The sequence below is a fragment of the Chlamydotis macqueenii genome, chromosome 8 (genome assembly GCF_036417535.1).
Source record: "Chlamydotis macqueenii isolate bChlMac1 chromosome 8, bChlMac1.mat, whole genome shotgun sequence".
NCBI classification, from domain to species: Eukaryota; Metazoa; Chordata; class Aves; order Otidiformes; family Otididae; genus Chlamydotis; species Chlamydotis macqueenii.
In genome coordinates this window covers 22891766-22914423 of record NC_141563.1, presented here as the reverse complement: position 1 = coordinate 22914423, position 22658 = coordinate 22891766, and the positions used below count along the sequence as shown (strand labels likewise).

At 35.5% G+C, this 22658-nt stretch overlaps 1 protein-coding gene across 4 annotated transcripts in view; it reads left to right on the top strand.

The window, feature by feature from the left end:
- PRKACB (protein kinase cAMP-activated catalytic subunit beta) overlaps positions 1–21361 on the top strand; it is a 72489-nt gene extending 51128 nt beyond the window's left edge. For all 4 annotated transcript variants that reach the window (XM_086753004.1, XM_086753005.1, XM_086753003.1 and 1 more), the window contains exons 2-10: positions 1264–1325; positions 2134–2262; positions 5981–6079; positions 7149–7231; positions 7769–7895; positions 10164–10259; positions 11753–11875; positions 13979–14143; positions 18294–21361. In XM_086753004.1, coding sequence (XP_086609130.1) covers positions 1264–1325; positions 2134–2262; positions 5981–6079; positions 7149–7231; positions 7769–7895; positions 10164–10259; positions 11753–11875; positions 13979–14143; positions 18294–18419 — 1010 coding nt within the window. In that variant the 3' untranslated portion in view covers positions 18420–21361. The remainder of the gene's footprint in view (positions 1–1263; positions 1326–2133; positions 2263–5980; positions 6080–7148; positions 7232–7768; positions 7896–10163; positions 10260–11752; positions 11876–13978; positions 14144–18293) is intronic.
- The last annotated feature ends 1297 nt before the right edge of the window (positions 21362–22658 follow it).

The following is a 22658-nucleotide window of genomic DNA, read 5'->3' as shown; positions in this document are numbered from 1 at the left end:
ACTTCCTTGAATATTTTGTGATACTTGAGTCCCATCGTGCACTTGAGAGAGTGGGGGAAAAAGGAAAACAAAAAAAAAAAAGCATGACAAGCCTTCTCCAGGGCTTGCCATTGTCTTTACTGCTGCTGTAACAATACTGGCAATAGAAGAATGATAAGACAATCTTTGAAAAGTTCTTTGTACACACTAGTATTCTCTGAAAAAAAAGTGTAAAAAAAGTTCTGATTCATCAGATGATTGTTTGCAACCCCTTATAAACTTATTTTTTTTTTTATGACCGTCCAAAGGTAAAATGCAGTTGCTAAAACATGTATTTCTAGATATTGACCAGAATAATCTTGGCACACTGCTGAGTATTTTTAGAAATTGCTCATGGCAGAACGTCACAGTACAGAAAATTCACTATTATTAAAGTTATATTATGTGAAATGATTCAGAGAACACAAAAACAGTATGATATTTTCTTCTTGGTTCTGTGACTCTTTCAGAACCCCAGCAATGTCTGAAACACCTCTTGTTTATGACGCTGCGTTAAGTAATCAGCATTGATCTGGCTGATAATTGATATTCCAAAAATAGAGCAGATGAAAGATGATCTGAACAAAATATATTGGTGCACATTTTGAACAGTCGTCCAGAATTTTGCTATTATACATTCCTTCAATTTCAATGGAAAATCAATGTTAAAAATATCTATTCTCTGACTGTGGGCATGCCTAACGTGCAGTGTTGTTGTAGCCCTGTGCTTTGTCTTTGCTTGCAGTAATGCTGTCCATTTGGTACCTGAGCTTGCAAACAGCCTTTAAATAAAGGTGATGGGGGGGAAAGCAATGAGATTGACATTACACTCAATCAGTTGAAAGAAAATGTAACTTTTAATTAACAAAAATAGTTTAAAACTCTATCTTTGTGGAATGACTATTAATAAATGTCAGGTGTTTGTGGATTTCCCCAGTTTAATTAAGAAAATCTTACATCACCTTAAAGCCTGCTTGCGTATACAGTATTGTGAGTTACTAGAGCTAGTGAAGTTTAAGTAATTTGTGTAGAATGATGTAATTACTCCCGAAAGCTTAGAGGTCACCTGGAGATACTGTAGAAGTTAGAGGCATTGGTGCTTGCTTTTGTACATGGTGAAAATAGCATATTACAAGTTGAAGAAAGAAGTTGATAATGAAGCTTGCATATTTTGTTAACAAAGCGTCTCCATTGCATCTGTGATGAATTACATTAATTAAAATGTATTTTTTTGTGTGTTTTCAGTGAAAGAGTTCCTAGCCAAAGCCAAAGAAGACTTTTTAAGAAAATGGGAAAGCCCCCCTCAGGTATCAGTCATTTAAGCATTCAATAATTTTCTCTATTGCATTATTTCAATAATGTTATCAATGTGTTACCACTCCATAATGAGCAGCACAGAAAAGAGAAATAAACTTAATGGTTTAATGCAATTTTTAAAGGAGTTCCCATTTTTAATGTCAGTTTTGTCATTGAAGTTCATCAGCAAAGATTCTTGGGTCTTCTCTAGATTTGAGCTTATGAAATGCTTTCTCTTACTGAGAATGATGTTCACCGTCTGCGTGACAAGACTCAAAATCTATCGGCATGTTCAACCTGGCTATGTACAAGTTGAAATTAGGGGTTTGAGGTTTTGAGGAAGGGTCATTGTTGTTTCTAAAGCAGCATTTGAAATGTTATGGTAATGAACATCTGAGAAAATTTACTCAGTGATATGCTCTCCAGACAACTCTCGTGTATAATTCTCTCTAGAACTTGGGTTTTATTTACATGTTCTAGTATTCTTGTTTGTGAAACATGAGGATGGTATTTATCTGCATGTTAAATTCATTATCTGTTTACTCCTAAATGTTTCTTGCTAAGCACATGTCATCTATATGGACAAATTATAGAAATGTTGATACAATTCAGTTAAGTCTTCTATTTTAATGAGCGCAATGTAAAAATCTCTTATTAAAATTTGACAGGCATGAAATTATAACAACATTATAGTTGGCTATAGTTGTCTGATAAATGTAATTTTACTCTGTTTTCTTTCATAAATGAATTCAATTCATTTGACAAGTTTAAATTGTCTTTGGGTGTTAGATTGTAAATAATGTCATTATGTACATGTAGAATACTGCTGGCCTAGATGATTTTGAGAGGCAAAAAACGCTTGGAACAGGATCATTCGGAAGAGTTATGATGGTGAAACATAAATCCACAGAACAGTATTATGCTATGAAGATACTGGACAAACAGAAGGTTGGTGTAATTTATAGTGGTTTTTCTGCTACAAAAAAAGTTTGATGTAGGCAAAGATCCTGGTAGCTGTGGCTAAACTGTGTTGCACTTACTGTGCTTTTGCCTATTGCACTCGGATACTGATGATACTTTAAACACTGGACTTTCTTAGCCAGCAGATTCAGTTGTTGGGATTGTGTAGAATTCTTAAGACAGCCAGTAACAGTAATGGTAGGCTAAAGAGACTCTTAAGTAGTGTCCAAGGCATTAATAAAATGTTATCAGTTAAATGCCTTGTTTAGCTTTGCAAAGTGGCCTATATATTCTTTGGCAAAAGCAAAATGCAGTGCTGTAATTAAAATAAAAAAAAAAAAATGTACTTTGGCAGAGTAGCTCAAAATTCTGGAAGACTCTTTGGAGCAGAAATTATAAAAAATTTCATTTGTGAACTAGAATTTAACAAATTATTTGCATGAATAATTATTTTTTCATTCTTGATCCAATGAGGTATTACTTTTTGTATGCATAGTTATGTAATAATCCAGTTGCATCTATAGTAACTACATATGTTAGAACAGTAGTCTCTCTCTCAGAACAGCTGTCACACAATAGGCATTTTCTGTGTTGAAAACTTATGCTGTAGTCTGAATCTGTAATGTTACTCCAGCCAGAATTTTTTTAACAGCTTATTACTCTTAGATTCTAAGTAAGCAGTGTCATTTGGTAAAGTTTAAATATTAAATAAAATATAATTCTGGAGTGCAAAGAAGTATTTTTAAGAAGTTTACCAATACAATTATTTTTTTAATGGTTTTGACGGTTTTTCAAGAGTACATTATTTAGACTGGTAGAATCTAAGGTCCTAAATATAAAAGCTCTTCTTGCTTTGTAAGGCACTATACATAACTTTGCTGCTATATAACAAAAAAAATCATATTAAGAAAATATTAATCTGGCAAAGATAACTTAACAATCAGCAAATGATAAAATGAAAGTCAGTGTTGCCTCAGTGTGTTGCATTATTACATTCCTGAGTCGTTCTGTATAATGGTACTATGGCAGTGACGTAATCAAACGGTTTTGCCTTAGTTGCAGTTCCATTATTCTTTACGTGTGATTTGGGGTCCTAGGCCCTGAATAATATGTAATTTAATTAAAGAATGTTTTATAATGGTCAGACAAGAAGAAACTGAAAAAAATTTATGTTTTAGTGTCAATTCTGGGGGGGTTTTTCGTTACTTGGAAAAGCTCAGTTTTTTGCAACTTCAGCATTCTCCTATAACAGTGACTTCTAACTTTTGTTTTAAAAAATGTCTGTTTTAATTAAAAAGGCATTCCAACATTGTGCAACTGAAAGACAGCCCAGACCATTTCCACCCGTGTCACCCACCATTACCTCAGTATGGCTGGTGGAATGCTGAGAGGAGCGTTGCTGTAACATGAGGCATGATGACCATCCCGCTGCTGCACGGAAAACCTATCATCAAATTTCAGATTTTCAGCTATTTTTTCTTTGAAGCCTTTTTCATGAATGGCTGAGTCCTTGTCACTGGAGCAATTTAGGAAATGACATCTTACTCCAGAAAGCTCCCATAAAGTGTTTTTTTGTTTTTTTTTTTTTAAAAGAGTTAATTAAACTCATTGCTACCTCTCAGTAAAATTGGAATAAATAATTGGAAATAATTTAAATGTAATTAATAGATTGGGAAGCTAGATCTATAAAATTATCTGGTAAAACCTAAAATTCACATGTTTAATGATTGCAGTGGACTTGTAGTAAAAAATTCACAAGATTAAAGATGTTTGCTTCCAGGTATCAGTCTTCTAGTAGAAGATTAGATAGTTTTGTCTATAATCAGAAGTCTGAAGTGTTCCTTTAGGAAATACATGCTTTTTAAACTCAGTTTAGCATATATAATTACATATTTGTGTGTTCTGTTAGAAATATATTAGTATTATATTAGTAACTTCTATTATTTGATAAAAAAAATAGGAGGTGGTTTAGGGAGGACACGTTTCTATCACATACAGATGTTTGAAATCAGACAATGTGCAGGCTGGTTATCATTTTTCATTTACACTTCACTTGAAACACGAGAAAGCATATTGTATGTCCCTTTGTTATCCAATCTTATGCTTGGTTTATTGGGATATGAAAAAAAAAATATCCTACATGTTGATGTAGCCAGTAGTTTTTTGTGTAGGGTTGTTATTCCTTTATTTGTCTACCTTGATTTAAGAAGGTTGTAACATAACATTGCTTGGCTAGTTTCATTATGTAATTGTTTTTGGGAAAAAAAGTGTTGTTAAAAGCTCAGACACAAACAAGCTGTTGGAGAATCTGCCCGTACCGGATGCCATTTGATCTACAGGAAGCTGTCATAGGACACGGCCTGAGCTTGACCTTAAATGTGAGCAAACCAGTGTTTGATATTTTGAAGTGTTAAAGAGCAGCTTCAGCCTGTGGTATTGCTGCTGTCACCCTCCAGTATCTAATCAGCAGAAGACACAGGAAGGGTGGTAAAGTCTTGTCTAGCATCACAACTGAATGCTTCACAACATCAAACTAAAACCTTAGCTTGCTTGCTTTGATGGCCAAGGTAATTCAAGTACCATAGCTTTTTAGGGATGAAGGGGACAATTCCCACAAATGAGCTGATTTGAGCAAAATTTTTATTTGGTGCCTAAAGATCTATGATTCAAAAGAGAGTTAATATTTTTAACTCACAATTTCTTTTGTATGACATTTATTTCAAAACAGTAGTGTTTTTCTATAGATACTACCTTTTGCATCTAAAAGATAAATATAAACACAGTTTCACTCAGTGTTGCAATACCTTGCTTATCTGTTATTTATAGCAGTTAGATTTGATTTCCAAACATGTAAAAACAGTCTTGTTTTGATCACTCTTACACATTTTCTCCTTGTTTCCTCTGGGGGGGGGGGGGGGGGGGGGGGGGACTTGGAAATCATGTCATTCTTAAAATGAGAGATAGATAAATTGTGCAATATGGATTAAGTAAAATGGAAAGAATCACTTATGCAATGTTGGAATTTAGCACAAGGAAACAAATTGTTAATTACGCAGAAAGAGCAGTGATCAGAAAGCTGCCACGTGCTGCCTTGTTAACAGCTTAACAATATAATGGATTCCAAGCAGATAGCATTTGATTTCTTTAGTACTTTTGCTAAGAGGTATGCTAAGCAGAAGACCAAAACCCAGTGAAAGGTCCGGCAGAAGTAACTATTGTTTATAAGAATGGAAACTTTGAATTTGTATTCTCCTTAGTCTTCTCCTCACTAATATGTGAGCTGTATAAAGTAAGTCAGTTTACTTCTGCGCACACGTAACAAAATTCATAATTAAATGTGTCTGACACAGTTTCCTGCCTTTCTTAGCAAAGGGTCCAAAGATCAAATGGATTTTATTGAACTGTCATCTTGCTGCAGAAGTATCTCCACTGCAAACAATAAAATTAAGACATGTTTTCCTTACCTTAGTACTTAGCATGTACTAAGAAACACTATTTCTAGAGTTGTCTGCAAACCATATTGCAGGACTATTACTCTTTAAAATGTCATTAGACTTTTTAATCCTTTCTTGGCACTGTTATTGTACTGGTAGTCTGTAAGGTTTTTCATTATAAAGTTACAAGCTTGCTTACAACTAGTGGTTTACCACTGAAAAATTTATCAACAATATCATACTTAAATTGAGGATTGGTTTTTCTCTCCTAGGTCGTCAAACTGAAGCAAATAGAACACACACTGAATGAGAAGAGAATATTACAAGCAGTGAACTTTCCTTTCCTTGTAAAACTGGAGTATTCTTTTAAGGTAATCATTATTTTGAAAGTAGTTGTTTGGATTTCAGGGAATTGCATGCTCCAACTGTAGATATTAAAACATTTAACTTCTATAGTACAATAGTTTAAGTATTTTTGTCTTCAAAGATACTTCACTTGGCACTGTTGCCAGGTCTTGAGCAGGAGTTCCTGCACTTGTGTACACACTTGCAGACAAACTAATTCACTAGGTGATGATTGAAAGGATATTCCAAATAAATAAATAAAAATTAAATTAAATTAAATTCTTAGAGATTTCACTTGTTTTGTAGGGTAACTGGCTTTTGTACAGCAGGGAGCCTTTAGGCATCATTCTGTCTTTGAGAGAAACCGAAGGATGTATTTCTGTACCAATATATGGAATGGTAAATTTGTACTAGTTCTGCAGATTTTGTACTTTTGTACCGGGGGCAGGTCTGAATGACAATGCTAATCATGAAGGAAAGGACTTTGATGTTAGCTTCTGATTTCGTGCCGATATGTGCTAGTCCGCCTGTAAAGAAATTGAGTATTTTCCTAATTTGTAGAGTGATATGAGTCCTCTATGGATTTCTTTTATTCCCCCCCCCCTCCCCCCGTGCCCGCCCCCCCCCCCCCCCCCCCCCATTTTTAAATACAGCTTAACATGAACAAACATATTATACCTTAATCTTCACAGTTTTGAGGGTTGAGGCTGGGACTGTGGGAGACAAAAATACCTTGGGCTGTCAATTATGAACTTTTTAAGTTCAAGTTTTAAGAGTGCAAGGTCTTGTGTTGCAGTAGGCATCATATCCTCTCTTCCTTCGGGTCACTTATACACCATTCTGTGTCAGGAACTTGCTAATTATCTTTATTGAAATTTGCTTCAAAATAGATTTCTTGAGATATATGATGCTCCTTTTGTCATGTGTGTCTGTACTTTTTCGAAAACTTCTACCTGTGTAGCTGTACATTTGTTAAAGTTGTTGGATGGCTATAAATTTTCATTTTCATTCTTTAGTAAAATATACTGTATGTAGGAATTACAGAGACTATAGCATGCCTAATATATATTTGTGTATGTTTACTTGCTTCCTTAGGACAATTCTAATTTATACATGGTAATGGAGTATGTTCCTGGTGGTGAAATGTTTTCACATCTAAGAAGAATTGGCAGGTTCAGGTGAGAGTATTAATGACATTATTCCTTTTAAAAAACTTATGTTGCTAATTTAGGAGGAGGATTTTGTATAATTTGTCAGTATTGAAGAAAAAATTCTGGAGGGGCAAGTGCTCTTAATTTACCCGTCTTTCAGTGGACTTAAACTAGTCAGGCAATGAAAAACTTGTAATTATTTCTTATTTTTCAGTTAATTAATGCAGGCATTTGTGATGTAGGTACAATAGTCTTGGAATTCCTATGCTTATTGTCACTGAAATTGATGATAGTTTCTGAAAGTAAAATTTAAAGTGTAAGGTCTGTATTGTGGCATATGTTTGTCTTGATTTGCATGTATATTTTAGCTGCAAGACTTAAATTAAATTTGGGAAATGGGTGTATCAGTTCTAAAATGTTTGCTATTTGCTTATTTTTTCCCTTGTTACACAGTAAAAGAACCAGTTAAAAGATACTTTATTTGTCTATCCCTGGCATTTACTTGGTTGTTTCAGTATCTTGGCATAGCATTGGGGTACTTAATATTCTTTTAATTCTTCACAGTGAACCACATGCACGGTTTTATGCAGCTCAGATAGTGCTAACATTTGAGTACCTCCATTCATTAGACCTCATCTACAGAGATCTAAAGCCTGAAAATCTTTTAATTGATCAGCAAGGATACATCCAGGTATGATATTCTTCATATATTTAGGGAGTGGAGTCTTGTCTTACAGTGTAGGGTTAAGTAGTTCTAGCAAATGTGTTTAGAATAAATGATCTGAAGCTGATTGACATGTTAGCATGCATTCAGGGAGCATTAAAATGCCCTGCTGCTTAATAATGGTTAAAACCATTGGGTTGTACTTCCTCTGACTAAAATTAAATATGCACGATGGAACTATCTGCAGTTGAGCAAGTTATCAAGGTTTCCCTTGGGGTCTGTGGTGAGAATCAGGCTCTGTTCATCTGACCTGTTTTATACGTCTGCCATAGAACAAGACAAAAGGTGCCCTAAAAAGTCTGATTCTCCGCGTTGTCTATATAAGTAGTTTAGGATAACCAGCTTAGAAGTCAACACCGACACTACAGTACTTCATTTCAGTCAGATGAATCCCACCCTTGGAGGGTCCTAACCTTCTTGGCACATCAGGAGGAAGAGCTGAGTTGAGATCAGATCAGAATTGCAGTGCTGCAAATGACAACTTTGGGTTTACAACAGCCTCTCGTGGCACCTCCTCATCTTCCTTTTAGCTCTTACGTTTTTGATCTCAATGGCAAATGGGAAGGTGTATGCAGCAACAAGCACTCTGCAATGCTTTGCAGTCCTTAACCTATAGAATCTCTTCTTTTCTCATTCTGTCACCTTTTGCCATAGCAGAATCTAACAGGAAAATACGTAATAAAAATGTTTGAGAGAAGTGGAAAGGATTCATGTCTTATGTTGTTTATAGCTGTAAAGCAATTTTGCATGGAGAATAAAATCACATATAGGGAGAAGAGAAATAAAAGTTCTATTAATGTGGTTGGGGAGCACCATTAATGCAAAGCTATGGACGGCTTACTGCAAAATTGGTAACTCTCTACATGCAACGGTATGTTTTTGTGATGGTGGGCAAACTGTAAAAGATGACAGGTCCAGCAGTCACTCTTCCCATGTGAGGTAGGTTTGCTTTTGCCTCTCAACAGAGAGGGGGTTTTGTGTTCATATGTTGATACTGCAGCTCCAACTAAATTTTGTTTAGAAACTCCTTTCGTTTTCTTTTTGAATTTTAAAGCCATTACTGTTTGTCACATGTCTACAGTGTATTCTTCTCACTTAGACTGATATGCATTCACAAACACGGAAATGATTCTTTGCTGACTGAACCAGGTCTGTCTAGTGAGCACATCACCCTCTCTGTTCAGTTCCAGCTGTGATTGCTGTGGTATCTACCAAAAATGAAGCAAAAGTTGCCTTGATAGATTGAAGTTTGGCTTGTTTAATTGTAACACGAGTGTATCAGAAACATCAGCACATGTTATTCTGTAATTAGGAATGATTATCATTGTGGTACAGTGTGTTTTCGCAGGGAATAGGTTGAAAATTATACCAAGAGGGATGAAACAAAAGAAATGGTTCCCCAGGCAAGCACAGACTTGACAGCTTGAAACTGATCCCAGAATTTCACATGTAACTCCCTGGCTTCCATCTGCATTCCACAATACGGTCCAGGAAAAAATCACAGAGAGGGTGATATTGCATACAAAGGTCTGAAAACTTACTGCAGAAAACATGACAAGTGGAGTGAAGAATTTGTAATGGCCCAGAACTTGCCATTTGCAAATACAGTTGCTGCTGCATTTCCTCTCCAGTCCTCAAATAAACAAGGTTGGCTGTGGTGGTGCTTTCAAAGATATTCAGAATCAGAAGTTACTGGAAGACCTCTCTTGTGTTGTCTTATTCCCACACTAATTTTACACATAACCTTTATACACTTATGCAATAAAATTCTAAATTTACAGGACTGGCGGATATCTGGACCCTTTTTGCAATTCATTTATTTGTTAACTAAAGGAAAAGATAAATATCTTGTCCATAGTCACATTCTTTAAACTTTCAGCAGTATAAACAGTCTAATGTGAAAAGTATAAGAAAAGTTATTAATGGAATTACAGTACATGTGGAAGATTAGTAAGCCATATTTCCTACTGGTTTCTTAAATTATAAATAGAAGCTTATGTCGGGGGAAAATACGTATTTTCTGTTGTTTATTAATTCTTTCATGAGAAACCCTCTATCTGTCTGAATTAGAAGTATCAGAAGGACTGGCTACTGAAGATACATCTGATGATATGATACTTTGAGGAACAAATTTTTCTTCTGTATAAGATAGCTTTCAAAATATTTCAGAAGTACTTAATTTTAAGTTTCTTTGTAGAAATGCACTTACAATCAACTTATTTCTTCTGATGACAGGTCACGGACTTTGGCTTTGCAAAAAGAGTAAAAGGAAGAACTTGGACGTTATGTGGGACTCCAGAATACCTGGCACCTGAAATAATTCTCAGCAAGGTACTTTGTCTTGTTACTCAGCTCTGCATTTGATGCAGTTAAAACATATCACCTCAACTTAAACTCTGAGGAATAAACAATTTCTAATACTTCCAGAAATCAAATCTTGACTAGTCAGCTCTTTATGAATTACATAAAATGCCATCATTGCTTTGTAAATATTTTTTAGTATACTAAAACTTACTCCAAAGCAGGGATTTTCACATAACTGTACCGAACTTTCTACATATGTTTGCCATGTAACTTGTGAGGGGAAAAAAGAGATTTAAAGAATATGTAATTAGGTTATTTAACTAGCATCCTTATTCTAATAGCAGATCTGAGTGATTGCATTCTGAAGTGGTAACAGACTAGAACAGGAGCTCCAGAGGTAACAAGAACGGCGTATTAGATGAGTCAGTAGTCATTGAATAATCAGTTCCAGAGTGTTTCAGGTTTAAGGCACTTCACATGAAATGGAACATGACAAACCACTGATATTACACATGAAGTACATGCAGTCTAAGCTTACTGTTGATCAGTTTGTGTCTAGTACTTGCACAAGTGTTTGAACATAGAAGAAATATTTTTTGTTATATAGCTGTTCAACTGTAGCCCTTCGTGTTTTGCAAAGGGAAATATAGTTTATGGAACTGCTTATGATATAAACAATCATAATACATGTTAAATTATACATTTAATATGTGGTTTAATTAAATACCCTTTGCAGGTCTTTAAAAGGAAACCAAAAATACTTTTATTGGGGGAGAAAATTTTCTTTTTTTGTCCCAGTGTACCTAAAGCAACAGAAGAAATTGCAATGTGTGTACTACAAATTCTCCACAGTAGATTTTTCAGGAAAAACTGAGTTTTAGCCTTGAGCTTTGTACAAGATCTCAGAGGACATATATAAAATTGATGGATTTGATGGGGTTTTCTGTCTTTTTAAAATTAAATAGGATTTACCAATGATTTTATGTTCAGGCTTTAAACATCAGATCATAAGTGACTCTATAACAGCTAATTAACTAAACTTTTAAGCTCTTGTAGCTAGTTTAATAAATATGAGAACGAATATTCCAAAATGCAGATAATCAAGCAGAAAGATGATGGTGTACAATATAGGAAGTGGTGTTATATTTAATGAAATTTCACTAAGCTTTGAAAGACGTTTCAACCATTCTGTAACAATATTATTTTGATTTTTAAATAACTAAATAAATAAATTGTGTCCATTTCTGTCACTTAGAGAATCTTGTCACATCAGCATAAGAGTATCACTGAAACTCAGCACAGGAATGTGTGCAAAGTATTTCAGTTTCATCACTGTTTTCACTGTCATCACTGTATTAGGTTTGAATCTGTGAGGCTCAGTTTGGTTTGAACTAGGTTGTAAGTTCTGTATTAAACAAGCAATAATGCATTTGCTTTCTTTGTATTCCATAGATGTAAATAATGAAAATCTTTAACTGTGTTAGAAATGTACTAACAGTGATATTTCTCATTTTATCCAGGGTTACAACAAGGCAGTGGATTGGTGGGCATTAGGAGTGTTAATCTATGAAATGGCAGCTGGATATCCCCCATTCTTTGCAGATCAGCCCATTCAAATTTATGAGAAGATTGTGTCTGGCAAGGTGAGTGAAGGTTTTGTGTATTTTTGCAACTGCAGTTTTTTGTCTTTGCAGAACCTGGTTTTTGTGTGGAGTAGATGTGGAATTTACTGGCTACTAGACAGTAAGCAATTTGGAAAGAATATGGGAAAAGTTTGTAATGTATACTTAAGCACGAACATGGTTATTAAAAATCAGAGTTCTAAAAATCTGCTCCCTGCCTTCAAATTTAAAATGCAAGTTATTAAATTTACAGACATTGTGGTCTTATATCCTTTCATGCCTGGATAATTTTTATCCAACAGCTATTAAAAACTATTTAGCTGTATGCTTAATTTGCGTAGCCATTTTCTTTTCTATAAGTATTTTTGCAGCTTTTGAGAAGCTCTAAACAGTTTCTGTAATTCATAGTAGGTTTCTTTACTCCTGTAGTCCTGTAGTTCAAGACATGTCTAATGTTCTGTTCAGCTTTCATTGTTATATAAAATTTTCAGAAAGTGTTTCCAACTTTTCCCTTTTATTTTTCATTAGTATCTGTTAGTGTGCCAGATAGCATGAAAATGTGATTATTCTGTTGTTTCTCCTGCCAGCCAATGTTGTCTCTTCATGTTCCTTTGTGCTCACTTGTTTGTTGTGGTTCTTCTCTTCCTTGTCCCTACATAAACACATGCTGTGCTGCACCTTACTTCCTTCTGTAATTCTAATCAAGGGAAGAGCCACAGGAGGCCGTACGCTGCAGTGAGACTGATTCCTGTCTAGGACCTTATTTAAATCAAGAAGGTGGTTGCTCTTTGAAAGGCTTAATACTGTGACCCTTTGGTTGTCTCCATGAATTTACAGGAGTTCATTTATAAAGATATATTTTTTTTAAGAAATCTTCTAAACAAAAAAAAATGTTTATCTTCTAAATTAATTTGGGCATTTTTTGCAATTGTATCTAATTTGCTTGACATTTGTACTGTTGATCATCTACTTTTTTTTACTGAGCCTGTAGATGGCTGGTTATAGAAACAGCAGTGGACTTGAACTCTGGAAACTCTAACATTCAGTTCTCAGTTAGTAGTATATTTCCTTTATAACCTTAAGTCTTTCATTTCATGTACCTCACGCGTTTAGTTCTCTACTTAAAGAATTGAGGTAATATTTTGTTACTTCTCAGCTAAGTATTACAGTCATTAAAACCTGTGAATTTCTCATACTACAATAGAGCCATGCTGGCAGGTAAACTGAAGCAGTGTCCTTCATTATCAGACCTTTTGATTTTGCAACATGTTTTTGTTAAAGAATTCCGTGTTCCACATTTGCATCATAACTGATCAGCTCAATATAGGGAGTGTGAAACGCTGAGACTATAGGCTTGATAAATACAACTTTCTGCCTGTTCTTTTCCTCTTTTTTTTTTCTCTCTTCCATCTCAAATGATGTCAGTAGATCTTTTGCTAGTAAAACCCTATGTAATTACATCCCATAAATCATCAAATATTTCTTAGCCAAGTTTGAATTAATTGTATTAGCAAGTCACTCGTGCTGTCTTCAAATAGTGCTGTTATTTATGTAAGACTTCTGATGTTGGTGTATTTAGTTATCAGAAACAGAGTACAGTACAGCATAAAGTTCCAGACCAAATTTTCATATATGATTGTTGAATGTCCAGTTATTTCAGAGTGTATCTATATATTTATATGCTGTGTATATGCTATACTATACTGTATCTCCTATGTATGTGTATGTATATATATATAATGTAATCTAAAAATTTTGTTCTTGGAAAAAAGTTCAGAATGCCTTGAGATGATGATGTGTTGGTGAGACACCAAGTTAAATTTAGCTTTTTTTATCATTATTACATTAAATTCATATTTTTCCTCAACTCAATCAGATCTAGAAACTTTCCGTTCAAAAAAATGGTAGATGCACAAGACAGCGCTATTGCTAAAGGCTCTGTGAAACAGAAATATCTGTGCAACAATAATCATCTCTCTTTTCATGCATTTCTATTTTATTTGTTTTTAGAGGAAGAATAGAAAATTATCCCAATGTTTCCTTTTGTGTGAATGTTGTTTTACTTCACAGAAGGGAGAATCAAATTTGTGTATTGTTTTTAATGTTGCGGATGTATATTTTTAGGTAAGGTTCCCATCACACTTCAGTTCAGACCTAAAGGATCTTCTAAGAAATTTACTCCAGGTAGATTTGACCAAACGATATGGAAATCTCAAGAATGGCGTAAATGACATAAAGAATCACAAGTGGTTTGCAACTACAGATTGGATTGCCATTTATCAGAGAAAGGTAAGACCCTTCCTGATTGAAACTATTACAAGTCTTTAGCAATTTTACTTCAATCCCTTAATTATTTTTGCTTTCCTAAATCTGTCACACTTAATAAAGCTCAGAAAAGATGAAAGTAGTCTAACACTCTGAAGAGTTTGTATGAATTATGTTTGTTTCTTGTTGGTATTTTATCTTGGACCTCTCTGTACATTAGTGTTCTCTTTAATACATATTCTGCTTTAGTCTATTTCTGGAATATCTCAGAATGAGCCATCTCCTGCCTCTCTCGCTTTTTATTTAACCCCTCCTATAGTGGCATCTATAAATACTCTTCCACAGGAAAGAGCAATCTGTTTTCCTTTCCAGCTAGTACATAGCAGTCAGACTGTGCTTCAGTGTGGATGGAGCTGTAGCTACAGCTAGAGCTTTTCTTTTTCAGCTGAAGAAGTACGCTCCCTCCTTCTTGCTCTTGCTTTGTCCGTGATTGGGACAGCATCAGATGTAGAGCATGTCTACTCAGTCCTCAGTGTCTGCTGAGGAGTTTTTGCCTTCTGACACTGCACCTGTAATTGTCTGCAGTTCCATAAGCTTCAGGAATGGAGAGAACCCTGCTGAATGCTGCTGTTTTCTGGCATTTTTTTAAATTGTTTTCTAACCCTGCCTGACCAACATGACTTGCAATGTAGTTTTTAGAAAGTCCATGCCTAGTTTGCACTATGAACTCCAGGCTTGCATAAGGATGAGAGCAACAGAGAGAACTGAGAATATTTTCAGAGAGCGAGCAGCCATTAACATGTCGGCTTGAGGGGAGCACAATAGTGGCTGCCAGGATGGATAAAGCAGAGCTGGGAGAGGAAACTGCGGAAGGGGATAAGGATGATGACAATTCAGTCTAGGACTGTCTTCCAGTAGCTCGAAAGCTCCCTCTCCCCTTCAAGGTAGAGTCAAAGTTAAATACCTGTAGATTAGTGAGTTACTAAAAACAGATTCCTAAGAAATTTGTTCTCTTAAGTGCAACCTCTGAATTCTTGGTTTTTCAGCAGACAGCAATAAACGACTAAACGTCATTGGTGTTGTCCCAGAAGACTCAGGTGGAGAAGTAATTTTGTGTCTAGATATGGGTAAAAAGGTTAGGGTCAAGTGATAACATTTAAAGGAATTGGTTTACACTGTTGAAATGCTAACAGTCTTGATTATAGAGGCATGAACTTGCTGCTCTAACAGCAGTATTTTAAAGGCCAAGCCTAAATACTAACAATAGTTTCTAAAAAGAAACTGGTTGTTTGGCTGCACAAACTGACAGTACAGTTGTTGTAGTATTCACTAATGTATTAATTACTAGAAGACAGGGTACAATTAACACATCTTGTATTCTTTCTATTAAGTATAGATGTTTTTAGAAAAGATTTCCCATTGCAGAATTGTAATTATCTGTTCTTTGCTTTCTTAATGCCTCTTTACAAGGACGTTTTATAGGCACTGAGTATCGTTCCCCAGTATGCTGTCTGGGGACACCCAGGCCCCATAATATTAAATCAGATGTTTTAATAGTGTGCTGAACATTCTTAGTATTGCAAGTGCACTGCTCTAGAGAATTACTTTCACAGAAAGAAGAAATATTTTAAAATAGGAACTAGTAGTACAGTCAGAATAGCTATTACTAGTTTTAAAGGATTGTGAAAACTGATACTGAATAAGTTTGAAGCTTCTAATTATAAGGAATAAATACTGTAATACTAAGGGTTTAAAACAACAGCATGGATTGTAATATCATTTAAGCAGTCACAGAAATACAGTAAGAAACTTTGGATTTGTACCAGCTTTTCACAGTGGCTGTTACCACAGCATGTGTTTTCCTGAATAGACGTAGTGTTCCTTGGCAGCTAACATAATGTAAATAATTTGTTATGCTACAGTCTTAACTGAACCAGTCAATTACTTAATATTTCAGATAAGATCAAGTCTTGTTTTCTTTGTGTATTTGCGTAGCTGTTTGTAAAAATGCTGCTTAATAATATGGTTGTACAAAGGGCCAAACAGGCATTTTTACTATAAACCAGTTGTTATCTCCTGCAGTCTCTCTTTAGCTATTTTCTTAGTGAAGATAATAGGAAAATGAGGCATCTCATTCGAACATGTTCTAAAATTCCAGTAGTAAATAAGATATTTATTTTGCTCTGAGCTTTGTTGTAAGGAAGTAATTGAAAATCAATTTGAGAAGACACAGAGACAGAATTCAGGTAACGGTAAATGTGTGGCTTTGTAAGCTAGGTACGTACACAGACTGTGTAATCTCTCAGGATAAATCACCTGAAAACATATACATGTGACAATTGTAGCACCATCTATAAATGCACAGAGTTAGTGTTATTTCTTGAAGGTGTGTAGTGTTATCACCCAAAGTCAGCAAAGTTTAACTTGTATGAGTCTGTGCTGTACCTCTTTAATTTACTGAGTTCCACACAGCACACCCCCTCCCACCATCAGTAATCTCCATGGGGCACTGAGCAGTTCCATGCCTGCACAGTGTGATCTGGTCCCCCGCTTCGGCTGGAGCCATGTCTGCCCTGCTTGTATGTCTCCCCACCACGCTGCCTCTGGCACACGTGTTTCTTGGGATGTCCCAGAGAGGGATACCTCTCTGATTATTTTGCATTTCCAGGTTTAAATTTGGATAATCTCAATAATTTTGCTATAATTTTGCTTACTGTAAAGGTGGGTAAATCAGGCACCTGTCAAATAAAAGAGGAATGCAGTACTGATAATGGTGCCTCCAGCTCCAGTTTTTCCTAAGCCTGTTTCAGTACAGTATCTCTCCTCCCTGGTCTTCCATTCTCTCTAGTCGCTTCCCTACCATCCATTCTTCATCATTGCCTCCCATCAACCCCAAACTCTGCTTATTCATTCTTTCAGCTTGATTCTAAAATTTAGGTTATTTTAAAAAGTAATCAAGCTTCACTTTGAACTTTATGAGGTGAAGAATTAGGTTTTGAATTAATGTTAGCTGACTGAAGGTGGAATTCAGTAGTCTGTTCCCTAAAATAGCATTTTAGTGTCTGCAAGTTGGGAACAACTCCTTTATTTTATTTTAATTTTTTTTTCTTCCCCTAACAGTGTAGGGACAGTATAAGTTGTTTACCAGTAGAAATGCAGGTGTTGTGTAGGCTGTGCAGACCTGTATCTTCATTTAAGGTCAACTTTAATTTAACTTCCAAGATAAGTAGAGACTGAAGTGCACTAATTGTGACCAAAAAAATTGAAACTGTTAAGTTATAGCCAGACCCAAGGATTTATTTTTTTTTTAAGGTCAGCCTCAAAAAGCTGCAGGTTCCCTCAGCTTTAAGAAGCAGCAGTTAAGGTCCTGGAAAACAACTGGTTCCAGTACCTGAGCGTGAATGGCTTACTACCATACAGTTGACATGAGATGCACTGAATCTCAAGGCTGATCAAGTATGTGTATTTGAGAGGATATGCAGGCAGTCTTTTCCAGAAGGGGTTTCCCATCATTAACTATAGCTGCACTGACTTTCTGTACAGTCGTTCAGTGACCCCTTCAAGTCATTGCTTGTCTCTCAGTTGTGGCCTAGTTTTGAGAAGGCTTTCACTTATCACAGTTAGGTCCTAGGAGGAACTTTGTAGGAGATGCAGAACAAATTGTTTTAAATTTGTATTAGTGAAGTAGAGAAAAAGTAGAGAAAGTAGAGGATTGTTGGTAAGTAGGATGAGAAGGGTTCCCAACAGCCCTGAGATTTTTGAGTAGTGTTGATGGCAATCAATCTACTTCTCCACTTCTGTCGTGACCATGCAACTGTTACATGCAGCCCTCGGCACGCTGGGAAGTGCATCACACAGCTGGTGAGCTGAGAGCAGGGTCTCTTTTGCAAGAAGACAACTAAACTTTCTTTTGAAATGGAAGTAATTTTTAATTGATGTTTGTCTGTGAGATATTAGTCTTTTTCAACTTAAATTCATACATCTAGGCCTGCACGTTCTTAGGCTGATTTTATTTATGTGCCACGACTTTAAGCTAGTTCACTGTAATATCTGGTTTCTTGGCAGGATTTGAGGAGAAATGGCAATATTGTTGTGCTTATTGCCGCAGTGTTAAATCTAAAGGTATCAGGCTGATAGCATTTCATGTGCTTTTTCCTTCCCCTTCCAAATACAGGTAGAAGCTCCGTTCATACCAAAGTGCAGAGGCCCTGGAGATACCAGCAACTTTGATGACTATGAAGAAGAAGATATCCGTGCGTCTCTAACAGAAAAATGTGCAAAAGAATTTGCTGATTTTTAGTAGGAGTAAGAGGACAAGATGACATCAGGGCTCACATTGGGATCTTTGCACTCTGTTAACAGATGAGGTGGAGCTGAGACCATCATATGTCAAAACAGTTACCTAGTTACTTCATTCCACAAAGCTGACTGAGGTCTTTATTGCCATCTTCCATGTGTGCAGTTTGCACCAACCCTTCTAACTAGGCACAATTAAGCAAGCACTGTTTGTGCAGTAACACAGAATAATAGACCACTTTCCTACTTAACTTTGGTTTCTGTCGTTCTTTGTTTCTGTGTATTGTTCATTTTTCCCCTTTAAAATGAAGTAGTTTTTTACCCAAGAATGCTCCATTTTATTTTGAATAATGTATTATTTGTGTGAGTGAAATGGAAGGTGTTGCGGCTAGTGTGATTTAGACTGAAGTGAAAGATAAATGTTGCTTCTAGTCTGTGCCAGCCAATAATTCTTGTCTGTCTTGTGTCTGATGCTACAATTTATAATAATTTTTTAGTAGCTCAGACTAAACCTAGCCAACATTTTTAGCATTTTTGAAGGTAGTATTTATCGCCATATAAATGTCTGCTAAATTAACTTAAAAACATTTCTTCCTGGAGACTGACCAAAATTCAGTAGAATCAATTGGATGGCTTAGGTAGGGGACAGTAGCTAGACCCCGTGCCTTGGTTTTCTACATCCCTGCAGTTTTCGTCACTGCCTCCTTCCTTTGTATTTCCCACCTAGGCAGTAGGTAAATTGCCATAACCAGACTGTACCATGGAAAGCTTACAGTCTTGTGCGAGGGAGTAATTCCACCTGGTCTGGATTTTGGACCATATTTAACCAAGTCAACTAACCAGCATTTCAGTTGGCAGGTATGAAATGGCTTTTTCAGGAACATGAACCCATAACTCTTAAAGGAAGTTTTGGTCAGTATTGTAGAGAATACGATTTGTTTTGACTCACGTTTTCTTCTTTTTTTTTTTTTTTTTTTTAAAAAAAAAGCCAATGTTTGGTCTCCCAAAGTATTCCTTATTTTGAGCCTTTTGTGATTTAAAAAGGCATCCATTAAAATAAAAACCACCACACCACAAAAAAACAAAATGCGCTCTGCCATTAGCTATGAAAAACAAACGGTTTAGCAAACGCAAAGTAATGTTCTAGATGCATCGCTGGATGAACACAATTATTTTTTGTTAGCTGTTAAGAATAAGAGGTTATTGCCAAGTTTTTATTCTGGTATACTATATTAGTAAACTGAGGATGGAGTACTGCTACAATCATTTTCTTTTTAATTACAGCACTTCATTCACGAAGAAACGAGACAAAGTTTAAGAACTGCAAGAGCTGGGTTTATTTTAGTTGCGTTGTGTCTTCATTTCTAACCTACTTTCTTTCAATCAAACAGAATGTATGGTCACACAGATATAAGTATTTGGGCTTTATTATGTTTTGTATACTCTCACCAACTGACTTAAAAGATACTGCTACCATGTGCTAGCTTTGGGCACTTTTACACGTTTATTTCAATGTTAATTATCAGTGGCTCAGCACTTTTTCGGGGGTTGCTTTTAAACTTTTTCATAGTAGTTTTATTTATACACTTGATTCTGGCTGTCTCAGTGACCTGTCTTAAAACAGCACATCTAAACAGTTTAAACTAGACTCATATTTTATGATAAATTTACATGCATACAAGGATGAATTGTTTTTAAAAAAATGAGCTATATTGATACATTGCCATTGTATTTGTTTGAATGTCAGTGCAAATAAACCACTGGCATTCCTTCCTTTTAATCTGTATGACACTTCTTTAAGAAAAGCCTTTGTAGACATTTTACGAAAGAGTATGAAACGTACCATCCAACATTCTGTATGTTTAGGTTGTTGAGCATTTTTGCACAACATCATTAGGAGGCTGACACTGAATGCAGTCTTTGTCCACCCATATTTACATATGTGCAAGAAAAGTATAAGATACTTTGCTGTAGCAAATTTTATGTAACAAAGATATATCGTCACATTAATAAATTTAAAGAAATCCTTTGTATGAAAATGTTAAAATCTTTTGTATTTCATTTAGACCAAGGACATGCTGCTGTATGCTAGCTGTATGCGATAAATTCTACAGTAACTTTGTTGTCGTTTATGAACTTTAAAAGATTTTAATAAATGTTGGAGATCACAATTTGATTCTGTTATGATTTTAATTTTTAATCATTACATTTATAACTCCAGTAAGGTTCAGAGATTTTTCTGTTTTGTAAAACAATGTAATCATTCATCTTGCGTGTACAATAAGACAAAAGTCTAGGAAATTGGTTCTGACACGTCTGTCTGATATCCAGATTAAATTCTACGTGGGCATAAGTGGAAAAGTCATCTTAATGCCAAGATATTATGCTATTTTTTAATTTCACAAAAATCCTGTTAGAAAGTAAAATAATTTTCCAATATGGCATAATAGACTTCAGTATGGAAATGAGATTCTATTTTGGAAAAGGAGGGGAAGTGTGCAATTTCCAAGGCATTAGTGAGTACATTTGACAATGTGAGTATTATACAACCCTCTCATTTAAACACAGTCATAAAATATAACTACAGAATATTATGTTACCTGTATTTAATTTGAAAAATCCTTTTCACAATATGGAAAAAACTGTATATCTATGACAGTAGAAGCTTGTTAATTTTACACATTTGAGGAATTAAGTGTTGAACTATATGGTATATTTTAATTGTACTCTAGTTGTATGTAACTTTCATTTCCAACATAAAGGATTGTATCTCATTAAGTAAATTGCTTTTTTATTATCTTGTCAGTTGCATTAAAACCCTTATTTTTAAATCCTTTAAAGTATTTTACTAATTTTTGCAAATAATTAGATGTTTTTAAGTGCTGCAATAGTGTGCAATATAGTAAACATTTATATACAGAAGTGCAAATTAAATTATGTACAACACTTGTGCTGCTTCTTTGTGAATCAGAATGTTGTATGATGAGAGTCATTGCATCTCCCCACACACTGCAAACGAGGTTTGAAAGCAAGAGGAAAAGGTTGTGAAACCTGCTGCACGTACTGGTTGGGACCCGTTAAGCTTTACACTAACTAGGGTGTTTGGAGCCGGTGGTGTGGAGAACACTAAAGGCACTATGAGAAGTCAGTGAGTTGGACTTCTTAGACAATCAAAGGCAAGCCAAGCGATCATTAGCTGCAATATTGTCTTCATATTTTCACATTCAGACTCTATGCTTTTTATTAAAGATAATTGCCTGTTTGTTAACTGTCTGCAGATCCCGCTGTACAAACTTTGTGCTGTGTCTCATTGTGCTGTGAAACAACTGATAGAAGTAAAGACTGTTCATGGTCTTGGCATTGTCTGTCTTGAGGCTTTTTCTGCAAGTGTTGTTCGGAGAGGCTCTGGTACCCGCTGTGTGTCATGCAGCTTCTCCTCTTCCCGCTTTCTGAGCAGAGCTTTGGCCTCATTGCTTCTGCTGCTGTACACGTACTGACTGGTTTTGTGTTCTTGGTTTCATAGTACAAATGCTGTTATTACATTTTAAAGACTTTGGTACTTTTTCTAAAGCTGAGCTAAGAAACTGCAAAAATATTTTCTTTTGCTTTTACTACAGCTCCCATGCAAACACAGCATGTTAAGCAGCAGATTTGAAGGTGTCATTCAAATCTGTTGTTCTTCTAATTTGCCGGTGTAAGGACTTATCCCAGATAAGAATTTGAGAACATGGGAAATGGGTAAAAAGAGGATTCCATTTCCTGCTGGGGTGTGTATAACTGATCTGGATGTTTTTTGACAAAAAAAAAAAAAAATTCTATGACTGCCATAGTTTTACAAGTGTGAGTCTTGTGCACATTTTCAAAAAGGTTTTTAATTGACGGCTTGAGGAGCCAACTGATTTGAGACCTCTGACAGAAGGGATAAAATATGAGTGTCTAATTGTCAGGTTGTCAGGCTTCCAGTAAAAGGGTTAGAGCTCCACAAGGATGTTTAAACGTCTTATAGATAGTAAATATTTGTCATCTTACACAGGAATTATGTAAAGTGTTGGGTGTTTTAGAGGGATAAGAAGCTTACCTTGGGGCAAGATAGGATCTCAAGATAGCTTCCCTTCCTAACTTCTGAATTTAATGATGAATAAAAGCTTTAATTAAATCTGAGGTCTAGTCACATTTTGACCTTTTGTTGTTGCTTTTTTTTTTCTTTTGATATACTACGAAAAGGGGTGCCTGCCTAAAGGAA